The sequence below is a fragment of the Rhinoderma darwinii genome, chromosome 5 (genome assembly GCF_050947455.1).
Source record: "Rhinoderma darwinii isolate aRhiDar2 chromosome 5, aRhiDar2.hap1, whole genome shotgun sequence".
Lineage (NCBI taxonomy): Eukaryota > Metazoa > Chordata > Amphibia > Anura > Rhinodermatidae > Rhinoderma > Rhinoderma darwinii.
The window spans coordinates 143,932,887-143,944,973 of NC_134691.1; the positions used below are offsets into that span (position 1 = coordinate 143,932,887).

General features: G+C 40.5%; 1 protein-coding gene across 1 annotated transcript; it reads right to left on the reverse strand.

The window, feature by feature from the left end:
* Positions 1 to 1,656: 1,656 nt before the first annotated feature.
* On the reverse strand, positions 1,657 to 10,863 carry LOC142652737 (speedy protein 1-A-like). The gene is made up of 8 exons (XM_075828408.1): positions 10,844 to 10,863; positions 9,756 to 9,818; positions 7,633 to 7,727; positions 7,041 to 7,099; positions 5,289 to 5,371; positions 4,915 to 5,086; positions 4,594 to 4,827; positions 1,657 to 2,055 (listed from the first exon to the last, which is right to left on the reverse strand). The coding sequence occupies exons 1-7, from the start codon at positions 10,852 to 10,854 to the stop codon at positions 4,603 to 4,605; spliced, it is 708 nt and encodes a 235-aa protein (XP_075684523.1). The 5' UTR covers positions 10,855 to 10,863; the 3' UTR covers positions 1,657 to 2,055; positions 4,594 to 4,602.
* Positions 10,864 to 12,087: the final 1,224 nt, after the last annotated feature.

A 12,087-nucleotide genomic window follows, 5' to 3' on the forward strand; every position in this document is an offset into this window, starting at 1 on the left:
GGCACCCCGCGAACATGTAACGGGGGGCCGACGGCCTGTCGGAGGGGACCGCCTCCTTCTTTCTAACGGCTTAGATGCAGCGATCGCTATTGTCCATGGTATCTAAGTGGTAAAACGGGCAGGGTCAGAGCGATCTCTGTTCCTGGCAATTAGTTTGAGGTGTCAGATGTAATACATGGCTGACACCCACAACGTATGGAGAGGGCTCAGAGCGTGACTCCGCTCCATTCTTTAATGCCCGCATTAGGACCACGGGCACGTCCTGGTGCTTTAATGGGTTAATAAGTTTACTTTTCTTGTTCTGATTGTTATTGAGGTGTGATTTCGCACAGAAATTTAAATATTGTGGAAAACTGAAAATATATGCAATATTTGAGGTTTTATTCACCATTGATCACAATTATACAACATTTTGATTATCCATGAGAATGACACTAGTAACCACACACTGACACTACCACACTTGTAACAACAAGAAAATATATTTTATTTAAATATTAAATATTAAAAATTTTGTTGCCTTTTAATATAAAGATTAAGACAGAAATAAAGCACATTATGTAGTGAAATGACATGATCTCCTTCTATATGGACCCATCACACATTTACATTCAGTTACATACATGTCTGACTGTTCACCCACAATCTCATACTGATCTCACAGAGATGGGGCGAGATATAATGGAAGGACAGAGGCTGGAGAAACATGGATGGACAGTGTAATGCTGAGGGTAAATGGATGCGTGGCCGCTCTACGCTTATATCACATCGTCTCATATCTGCACTACCATCAATATTACACTGACTTTATTTACCTATTCGTCATGTTCTCTTAAAGCGTCTGAACAAATCCATCATTGTATTATCAGTAGATACATAAAGCTCTAGATAAATGGGGAGAAAGGATGAAACGTGGAAGGAGCTCAGAATCTGTCCAGCCACATCCTAGGTCACGGTTTTCAGGGTAACGTTCCTCATCCGTCTTTGTGTGAAATGTATTCATGACTGATGTCCTTGTGATGGTAGACGAGGGGCAGAATGACAGATCACGTTATCTTCTTCCTATAGTCATAGTCTCTTCTATGTCACCTGCAGGTCTTCATGTGGAGTAGTGTATGATGTATTATCAGGGAATGTGATTGAGAGGCCAAAATCCATGGCAGAAAGAAGCGCTGCCACATCTGAAACCAACCTGAAAGGGAACATGTAAACCAAACATGAAAAAGACACATTTTACCCTAGTTAATAAAGGAGTTCTAAACAGATAGTAATTGATGGCATATCACAAGGATGTGATATAAATATTTGCTCCAGACGCTGGATTTTACCATCAATTTAGTAAAATCTTCCGTTCAAGTGAATGGCACAAAGCTGTAATCCCGGGCACAGTGTACAACTATGGAGTTCATTGTCGTGGCTTCTTCAGTCAGCTGATCAGCGGTGGTGTCGGGAGTCGGACCCCCTCCGATCTGATATTGATGACCTATCCTAAGGAAAGGCCATCAATATAAAAGTCTCAGGGAACACCTTTAATATTTGCACAGAAACTCTTTAAATTACAGTTTACATTCACACACATAAATAGAAGAATGACTCAGACACAGTATGGAAAGTGTAATAATGTGAAATTTATTATATGTATGTGTATGTGTTATTGTTTTTACCTCCCATCACTCACAAAGAGGGTACAGCAACACTCAGGGCAGGAAAAACCCCCAGTGGAGGAAACCTGCAGGGAAACCATGGCCGCTGTACTGCCCTTCCTCTGGGCATACTAAGGGAGGTAAACACTATAAAATGTATGTACTGCAAGGTGTATGACTACCTAGTGACTGCATGTGACTACCTACAGTGATTGTGTGTGTCTATATGTTTGTATTGTATGTGTGTGTGTATGTTTGTGTGTTTGTATGACTATGTACATGAATGTGTGACAGTGTCTGTATGTGCATGCGTGTGACAATGAAAAGGATATATCTCCGGTCTTCATCCATCGAGTCTTCTAGATCTTCTTGCTGTCAGGCAGTTGTTGTCCCCATCCTGGCAGTAGTACATCTTAGTTATGAATGGAGAAATAAAGAAAGTTGTTGTACATGTCCATTATAGGAACAAAAGCGTCAATATTACCAAACACTCAGAGAGAAGCGATATGTCGATACTTTATCCAGAAACGAATACTTGGTAGGTAAAATATTATCTGGTGCAATGTGACCGCCGCCAGTGACAACGGATACAATGTACAGAGGACCAGTCATTGGTGTAGAATGACAGCGGATCTAGTGTTATAGCATAGAAAGTAAATCATGGAGATTGTATGTTCTGTATCATATAGTAATGACATTTAATAGATACTGATATCTCTATCATTTCTCCGTGTTTCCATTACTAGGACTGAGGATGTAATAATCTAGAATGATATATTATTCCTACACTCTATGCATTGGTTGCTTTTGCAGGTTCTTAGTGCTCCACATTGCCTATAACGGTCAGTGAGGAGGAGATCCTCTCTCCTCGTATCCTAGTCCTTGGCTAGTTCCCGTCTATATGAAGTTCTCATTAACAATTCATGTATTTCACATTACGGAGCATTCTGACAGATTAAGAAACTATTTTCATACTCTAGTAGCCATATTTATCTTAGCTCAATATATCCAGGCTAGATTTTTAGTTAGGGACAGGTTTTGTATTTAAGATTTTACCCTTAATGACACAGCCAATTTTTTTTTCATTTCCGTTTTTTGCTACTCGCATTCCAAATGCCATTACCTTTTTATGTTTTTTCGTCGACGCAGCCGACATAGCCGTATGAGGGCTTATTTTTTGTGGGACATGTTGTAGTTTTTCATGCCACCATTTAATGTACCATATAATGTACTCGGAAACTAAATCATATATATTTGTTGGGGTTAAATGGGCAATTTTAATTTTATCTTTTTGGTACATTACTTTACAGTTTCTTTATTTTTTTTAGAAGTCCCCCTAGGGTTCTTGATCCAGCGATCATTGGTTCGCTTGCACCATATACTAAAATATTAATGTATAGCAGTATATAGAGATTTTGACAGGCTACTATTAAACCCTACCAGAGGCAATTCTTTGCTTTTTGTTTTTCACTCCCCACCTTCCAATAGCCATAACTTTTTTCTTTTTCCATCAATGGAGTGGTGTGAAGGCTTATTTTTTTTGTGAAAGGAGTAGAAGTTTCTATTGGCACTATTTAGAGTACCATATAATGTACTTGGAAACGGAAAAAAAAACAATTGTAGGGTTGAATTGGAAAAAATTGTGATTCCCCCATTATTTTTTGGGTTTTGCTTTTACGGATTTTACCGAGTGGTAAAAGGACAACTAAACATTATTCTGCAGCTCAGTGCGATTACGGTGATTTTTTTTAAATGTGACTACTTTTTCAAAGAAAAAAAACATTTGTTAAAAAATAAAGGTGTTTGTTTCACCGCATTCTGAAAGCCATTCATTTTTTGGTCGATTGAGCAGTGGTGAGGGCTATTTTTATGGGGCTGCAGTTTTTATTGGTTCCCTTTTTTAGTACATACAACCTTTTGATCACATTTTCTTACATTCTTTTTTAGAGCTAAGGTGACCAAAAAACAGTGATTTTGGTGTTTTTAATGTTTTGTTTTTATGCCGTTCACCGTAGTAAATGATTTTGCATTGTAATAGTTCAGACTTTTACGGACACGGCGATACCAATTTTGTTTATTTTTTACATTACTTTAGAGGGAAAATGGGAAAAGGGGAGTTTTTTTAATTGTTCATTATTTTGTAATCTTTTTTTTTTTTACTACTGAAGACTTTATTTAAAAAAAATGTACACTCTTTATGAGTCCCCCCAGGGGATTTTAACCACTGATCGTTAGATCGCTGGTACAATACACTGCAATACTAATGTCTAATAACTAATACTATGTCTAATGACATAATCACTCTATAAGAAAAAAGGGAACAAAGCGCACATAGTGCATGAACCTGAAAAATGTGAGGAGAAATGATAAAAGGTGGTCAATTAAGCTGACCTGATGTTGTTATGCTAGGAGCATAATAATGACATAATGACTAATACTAATGACGATTAGAAAGAAGACGGCCCCATGAAGGTTATCAGAGCAGCCCAGGGGGCTAATGAAAGCCTCCAGGACTGCCTTCTTACTGCCTCTGAAAATGTACTACAATACATTAGTATTGCAGTACATTTTCAGAGGCAGTAAAAAGGCAGTCCTGGAGGCTTTTATTAGCCCACTGGGCTGCTATGATAACCTTCATGGGGCCGCCCTCTTTCTAATGGCTTAGATGACGCGGATGCTATTGACCGCGGCATGTAAGGGGTTAAACGGCATGTAAGGGGTTAAACAGAGGGATCGCTGTTCCTGGCCGTTAGTTCAGGGTGTCAGCTGTAATACACAGCTGACGCCCATAGCGTATGGAGTGAGCTCAGCTCGTGAGCCTGCTCCATACTTTATGTCCAGGTGTGCTATTACATTCAGTTGAGCGAAGGGGTTAATGGCTGCCACGTACATGTATGTGGCATGTCGTTAAGGGGCTAACACTCTTCTTCCACACCAGCTATTTACTTACCACAGATGTTTATGACTCTGCGGTGCCGGGTTCCTCCATTGTGTCTGCCTGGCAAACTTCCCTCTTGCATGGATGGAGAAGGATGGTCTCACAGAGGGAGCAGGATGGAGGGATGCTCCATGGGCCATGGATGGTGAATTCCCGCTTATCTCTCCTCAAATAGGGAACTGCCCAGCAATGATGGATCTGCCTCTCTCTTCTCCATGCCCAGTGCAAAGGGTCTTCTGCCATGATCTGGAATTAAACAGCATATGAATTAGAATGACATTATCACCGCAGAATCTTCATGATAGACTATATTTTTGTTTTATTTTTACTAACCAGATCACAGGTGGCCCGGTCCACCCAAGCTTTATATCCCATCTGGAGGAGCAACAGGCTGCGCTTACGAAATAATTCTTCCGTCTTTGTAATCCAACGCCGTCCTAAGGCCCAGGGGTAGATCTCCCGACGAAACCGGTCTTCTTCCTCCTCATGCTGGTTGGCTAAGAATCTGGCAGAAAAAAGATAAACCAAATAAATGATGTAATATTTCAGAACAGTGTAGATCCGAGTAGTTGTATAAAAAGCAGAGACCTGGAAGGAAGGGGAGACCTACTAAACGCTAGTATAAGTAAATGCCATGGAGGCCTCGGTACATTCCCTACATCTCCCTTTCATATAAATACATATTGGTTAAAATAAAAGAAACTCACAATGCTGGAAAGAAGTTCTTTCTATACTCCTTGGTACATAATCCGGCTCTCCTGAAGTACACAAGGACCATCGCCAGGAGATACTAGGGGGATGAGAAGGACACTTAGAGGCTGGTAGTAAATTTACTTCTGAATAATATTTTATTATATATGAGGTCAATATATTCCTGTGATTACTAATAAGGAAACAATGTAACTGCACTGTATGTGGTTATATAATGTCCCCTCTTATAGATGGCAGCAGGTCTATCACATCAGCATAAGCCCTTTTATTTAACCCCTTAAAGACGCAGGCAGTTTTGTTCTTAAGGACGCAAATTTTGTTTTCATCGTTCCTTCATCTGTGAATTTTGAAAGCCATAACTTTTTTACTTTTCCGTCGACATACATCCATATCAGGCCTGTTTTTTGCATGACGAGTTGTATTTTTAATGGCATCATTTTGGGGTACATATAACGCTAACAAAAACAAATTGGGGGTGCTGGTTAAATAAACACTTTGCTGCTGCTTTCCAAGGCCCATAATAATTTTATTTTTCCATCAACAGAGCTGTGTGAGGGCGTGTTTTTAGCGGAATGGTTTGTAGCATTGGTGACATTTTAGGGCACGGGTGACTTTTCAATCACTTTTTATTCCTCTTTTTGGAGAGCAGGATAAGCAAAAAATAGCAATTCTGGCATTGGTTGTAAGTTGTTTTTTTTTTTTTACGCCGTTCACTGTGCAACACAGATAACATGACAATTTTATAGTTTGATGAAAACTAAAAAAGATAAAAGACGCAGCGCCTCATTGTGCAGGTCACCTAGTAGCAGCGTGGTGCAGGATACAGATATAGTTGTGCTCACTTAAGCAGGTTGTGCAAGCAAAAGTCACAACCCTGGTGTGTGCAAAAGCAGATTCTGACCGGCAGCCACAGCGCGCCCCGTGCTGGTAGCAGGAGCAAGGGGCAGGAAAATCGGAAACCTCTATAACAGCGCTGCTGACTAGAAATGAGACGGTAGTAGTATTGAATATTTATTTATTGTCGCCCACAATAGCCACAATAAATATTCAATACTACTGTCTCATTTCTAGTCAGCAGCGCTGCTACAGAGGTTCCAATTCTCCTACACTTTGCTGCTCCTTCAAATTTTATAGTTGACGATACCAAATGTGGAGGTTTTTTAACTATTTTGCTATAAAAAGACATTATGTACAGAAAATAGTGTTTATTTACTTGGGATTTTAGTTTTTTCTCTTTATTGATCTTTTTACGCATTTCTAGTAATGCCACTATTGGACTTGACCATGTAATTGTTTGACCGCATTTATAATGCACTGCAATACTTCAGTATAACAGTATATTATGCCTGCCAGTGAAAACTGACAGTGATCCTATTAGGCCCGTACTCTGGTAAGGTCTAATAACAGTACTTAGATATCAGACCTAAAGAGTTTAATGGAAACCTAACGGCACCCCACGACAACTCCCCTGTCTAACCGCTTAAACGCTGTGGCATCTAAGGGGTAAAAGGCAAGAACCTCAGCTAGCGCCGATCCCGGCCGTTGCAGCAGGGTATTAGCATATGTTACAGCTGACACCCACTGCTACATTGCAGGTTTAGATCCCGGTCCCCTTCATTTATTGTGCTGTGCATTACCTACCAGCTGCCAGTGCCATAAATGTGTGGCACAAGATGGGAAGGGGTTAATTATGGTGGATATTGTGTAATCTGGCAGATTTTCTGTTTCTTCTCTCACTGTTATATTACCTTGTCCGAGATCTTCAAGCAGCTGTCCCTGGCAAGAAACAGCCTGATGTGTTTATCCTCTAGAAAAAGAACAGAAATATCATTATTTCAATTTTATCTATTTATTCAGTAAATTTCATGATATTAGATGGAAATACAGAAAAGTAATAAAATATTAATCCTCTGGGACATAACAGTGAAATAAGCAGCAGAGGAGGACAGTGAACTAGTTCTGTATTTCTACAGTAGCTTTCCTAGAAAACATAGAGATCACAAGTGGTGACTGTCACAGAGACGGGTGATATGTCATTTATCTACGTCCATGAGGGGTGATGGATAATAGGGCTTGGATATATAGTCCTGGTTAGAATGAATGATAGAGAAGACAGTAAAGTGTCAATAGATGGCAGGTCTGATTGTTACATTAGAGGTGTGACCCAAGGCACAACCTGGGTATAAACGTCTGTGGGGGGTGAAGACACTAAAAACACCAAATAGTTCTCATATATGAAATAATATAAATACATAATGGAGGAGGACGGCTTCATGTGATTAAGTTGGATAGTGTGTACATGGTTCAAGGCTGGAACCACTGGAGAGCAATGAGTCTTACCAAGGAGTCTGAAGAAAGCAGCCATCTCCTCCTGCTGCTGGGTCAGGTCGTCCTTCCTCTTCTTCTGGGTCTCTTCGGCGGCAGCAGATGGTGAACTGTGGTAGAAGTGTAAAATATCACATTAATAACAGTCCAATGTTAAAAATCAGAATAGAAGCCATGATGCATGTGTGAACAGAGCCGTACCTAGAGTTTTACAATAATCCATTTATAATGTTATAAATGTTTTGACATGTTATCGTAAAGGTTTTTTTCTCATGAAGACATCTACTTTTTAAAAGGAAGCTGGTGGTTCCTCTTACCCGTGCTGTTCTCACCAGGGAAGACATTTCTGGCTGTACATGTCCCCTGTAGCATACGCTTGCCGTTGTAATGAATGGCTAATAATGTAATTCATGGACATAGGGCCTCTACATTACGCCTCTTAGAAGGGAGTCTCATGTGGGAGAACCTCTCTATGACTTCTAAACTTCTGAATATGGCATAAAGAAGGGTTGTCTTTATGAGACAAATCCCTTAAAAGGCTATGTACACCTTTGAGGGCATTTTTGTTTCTTTAATAAATAGATTAGTCAGTCTGATAAGTGGGACTTTGTAAATAGTTTTTATTAAAAATTAGTTTTACTTTTGGAAATACAGCAGTTCTGTATTCTCTATACAGAACAGCTGTATAGATCGCTTTAAACTGAATCCGTCAGTCCCGCGGACTTGACGGGTTCAGTGTTGGTGGATCCACCTGTAATCGATCACAGTTCTTAGATGTGATCGAGTACAGGTGGATCCTGCGTGTTAAAGACAAGCAGGACCCGCTGACACTGAACCTGTCACGTCCATGGGAATGCCCTCAAAGATGTACATAGCCTTTAAAGATTTGTCCCCTCTTCATAAAGAGCCACCACAGTAGAAATTGGTTGCAAGGCTCATGCCACCCCTCCGTGATTGTGTGTCTAATTGGCATTGATATAGCACTCTGGGCGTTGTGCGCTCATATGGGGCTATGGGTCTCTTTCTTTCATATACGTTGTACAATACCATATAGAATGTATTAGGCGCTAGGCACGTGCAGTTTTCTACTTTTGCTTTCTGCAGATGTTTTGGTGAACATGGTTCTAGGTGGATAACGCTTGAATTTTATTTTATTTTATTTCTTACTTATTTTTATCTCTATCTTGCTGTGACGCTACAGCATATAAGATGTGTTGTATGATTTTCTCTTTATAATATAATCAGACTTTTGTTCTGGCCGACGTCGTATTGTTATTCTTTTGTAGGCCACTTATATGCATCGAATTGTCCATGCTTGTATTACATTTCCTTTTTTCATTTTGTCTTTCTATGAAATTGTCAATAAAAATTTTATATTGAAAAAAGAGCCACCCCCAGTGACCAGCCACACGTGTCAGTAAATGGGAGCCCATGTGTAGCGTCCATGGCCGCGGGCCGTCGGTTATACTCACCTCCCAATGCCCGCAGCCATGGATCCATGAGCGCTGGTCCCCATCTCCTTCCTAGGAGACGCCAGCGCTCACTTCCGCTCGGTTCTGCTGTGTCCCTTAAAGGGCCAGCGCGCGCACAGAGGAAATCATCATCAACTGCCATGATTTCCTGGTCTATAAGAAGGGCCCAGGCCTTCTGATCCTTGCCTGAGCATTGTTAGTCTATTCCAGTCTGTCTTGCAAATGGTCCCTTAGTGTTTCCCCGTTCCAGTTGCTACCCGTGCCCTGTTAACCGTTCCTGTATCCCGTATTGTTCTTGTTCCTGTGCCTACCAGTGTTGGAGTCGTGTCTACTGCACCTGCTTTCGTTTGACACGTCCAATGTCTTCTGCCACGACAAGTGTCTTATGCCACTTCCAGTGTCTTCTGCCACGTCCAGTGTCTTCTGCTACATCGGATACTGCCCGCCACGTCCGGCGCTAGCTGCCGCACCGGCCTCCATCCGTGCTGAAGCCACAGCCACCGTCTGGACTAGTTCAGGTACCCAAGCATTGCTATCTGCTATTGACTTTCGTGTAGACTGTGACCTGGTCAGCTGCCTCCCCGCTACGGTGGAGCGGTCTAGTGGGTCCACATACCTTGTGACCGTGACACCATGTAATACATTGTTGTGTTGTCTTCCACTTACGTCTCTTCTTCATAAAGAGCGATGAGTTCTCTCTTCCTCTTCCGGGCGGTCTCTCCTGGAAGTCTTAAAGAGAAGGAAATATTTTCATGAATATGTGAGAATATGACTCTTTGTAAAGAAGATTGATATATGTGTATTTTTATACTAAAAGCTGCCGCTACCTAAGGGCATGGTCACACGTGGCGTATCTCTGCAGACACTGTCCGCATCAGTGCCGCACATAATCAGATTCCTTTGCACCTTTGCCTAAAATGTGCAGTAAATTGCTGCGGATTAGTCGTTGCAGATTAAGGTGAAGAGTTCATCCTGCTCTCTTTTAAAACATTCCTTCTCAGTCCGGCTATAGACCTCGAAACACATAGGTCCAGCCAGAATGATTAAATATCCTGTTCATAAAAGAAATCCGCAACGCAACACACATAACATCTGCAGATTTCATTGCGTAATTTTGCAATTCCATTGAAGTCAATGGAGAAATTCCGCCACAAGTACGCTTCAAGTCCGCAACAGCCAGTGTATCTGCGGACACCAAATTCCGCACCCCAGCCTGTGGTCCGCAGCGGTGTTTTCCGCAACGTCTGCACAAAGATAACTAAAAAGGTGTGTAAACCAATGGACAGACTGTCTGCTGCGGATTTCCAGTACGGACTGTCCGCAGCGGAATTACACAGCAATTCCGCCACGTGTGAACATGCTCTTATACTAAAGCCCAGACCCCTCCTGAATGCCCTAAACTAAAGATATTATACATTCCAATAAACCGGGGACATTATGTGACTACAAATTAAATACAGATGAATTCATTTCTATTTTATCATTTGTAAATGCTTCAGCCCTAATGACGCTACTATGACGTCCTTAAGCCATAATAGGGGATATGGAAAGGGGTCACTCTGTTAGGACAAACACTTTATAGTTTACCTGACAATTATAACTAAATTGATCCTGTTTATAACATAAGATAGAAATGCTGCACTTGTATCTGCTATGGTGGATCACAGTCCATTCTCTATACCCTGTCATATCTGTATATGTCCTGTCCCTCCCTATATAGTAACTGAATCACTACAATAAACTTCATAGCTTACCTGGAGCTCATGTCGTCTCTTCTAATCAGAAACAAATACACAAAAAAAATGTTAATAAAAATCTTCCATTCAAATACAACACATATAATGCATGAAAAATAATGACAGGAGCGCTCCACCGAGATATAATAGTAATGGTGTCGTCACCTATATGTGTATACTATACATATTACATACAGAGTAATAGTGGCAGGAGCGCTCCACCGAGATATAATAGTAATGGTGACGTCACCTATATGTGTATACTATACATATTACATACAGAATAATAATAACAGGAGCGCTCCACCGAGATATAATAGTAATGGTGACGTCACCTATATGTGTATACTATACATATTACATACAAAATAATAATGGCAGGAGCGCTCCACTGACATATAATGGTAATGGTGACGTCACCTAAATGTGTATACTATACATATTACATACAGAATAATAATGACAGGAGCGGTCCACTGACATATAATGGTAATGGTGACGTCACCTAAATGTGTATACTATACATATTACATACAGAATAATAATGGCAGGAGCGCTTCACCGAGATATAATGGTAATGGTGAGGTCACCTATATGTGTATACTATACATATTACATACAGAATAATAATAACAGGAGCGCTCCACTGAGATATAATGGTAATGGTGATGTCACCTATATGTGTATACTATACATATTACATACAGAGTAATAATGGCAGGAGCGCTCCACTGAGATATAATGGTAATGGTGACGTCACCTATATGTGTATACTATACATATTACATACAGAGTAATAATGACAAGAGTGCTCCACCGAGATATAATGGTAATGGTGACGTCACCTATATGTGTATACTATACATATTACATAGAGAATAACAATGACAGGAGCGCTCCACCGAGATATAATGGTAATGGTGACGTCACCTATATGTGTATACTATACATATTACATACAGAATAATAATGACAGGAGCGCTCCACCGAGATATACTGGTAATGGTGACGTCACTTATATGTGTATACTATACATATTACATACAGAGTAATAATGGCAGGAGCGCTCCACAGAAATATAATGGTAATGGCGACGTCACCTATATGTGTATACTATACATATTACATACAGAGTAATAATGACAAGAGTGCTCCACCGATATATAGTGGTAATGGTGACGTCACCTATATGTGTATACTATACATATTACATAGAGAATAATAATGACAGGAGCGCTCCACCGAGATATAATGGTAATGGT

Bases quoted from the DNA above. Each gene is read 5' to 3' on its own strand.
- LOC142652737 (XM_075828408.1), bottom strand. The intron at 5,372-7,040 runs GTAATATAACAG...TCATCCCCCTAG, and splicing joins GCTTGAAGATCTCGGACAAG to TATCTCCTGGCGATGGTCCT. The intron at 5,087-5,288 runs GTGAGTTTCTTT...TTTTTCTGCCAG, and splicing joins AAGAACTTCTTTCCAGCATT to ATTCTTAGCCAACCAGCATG.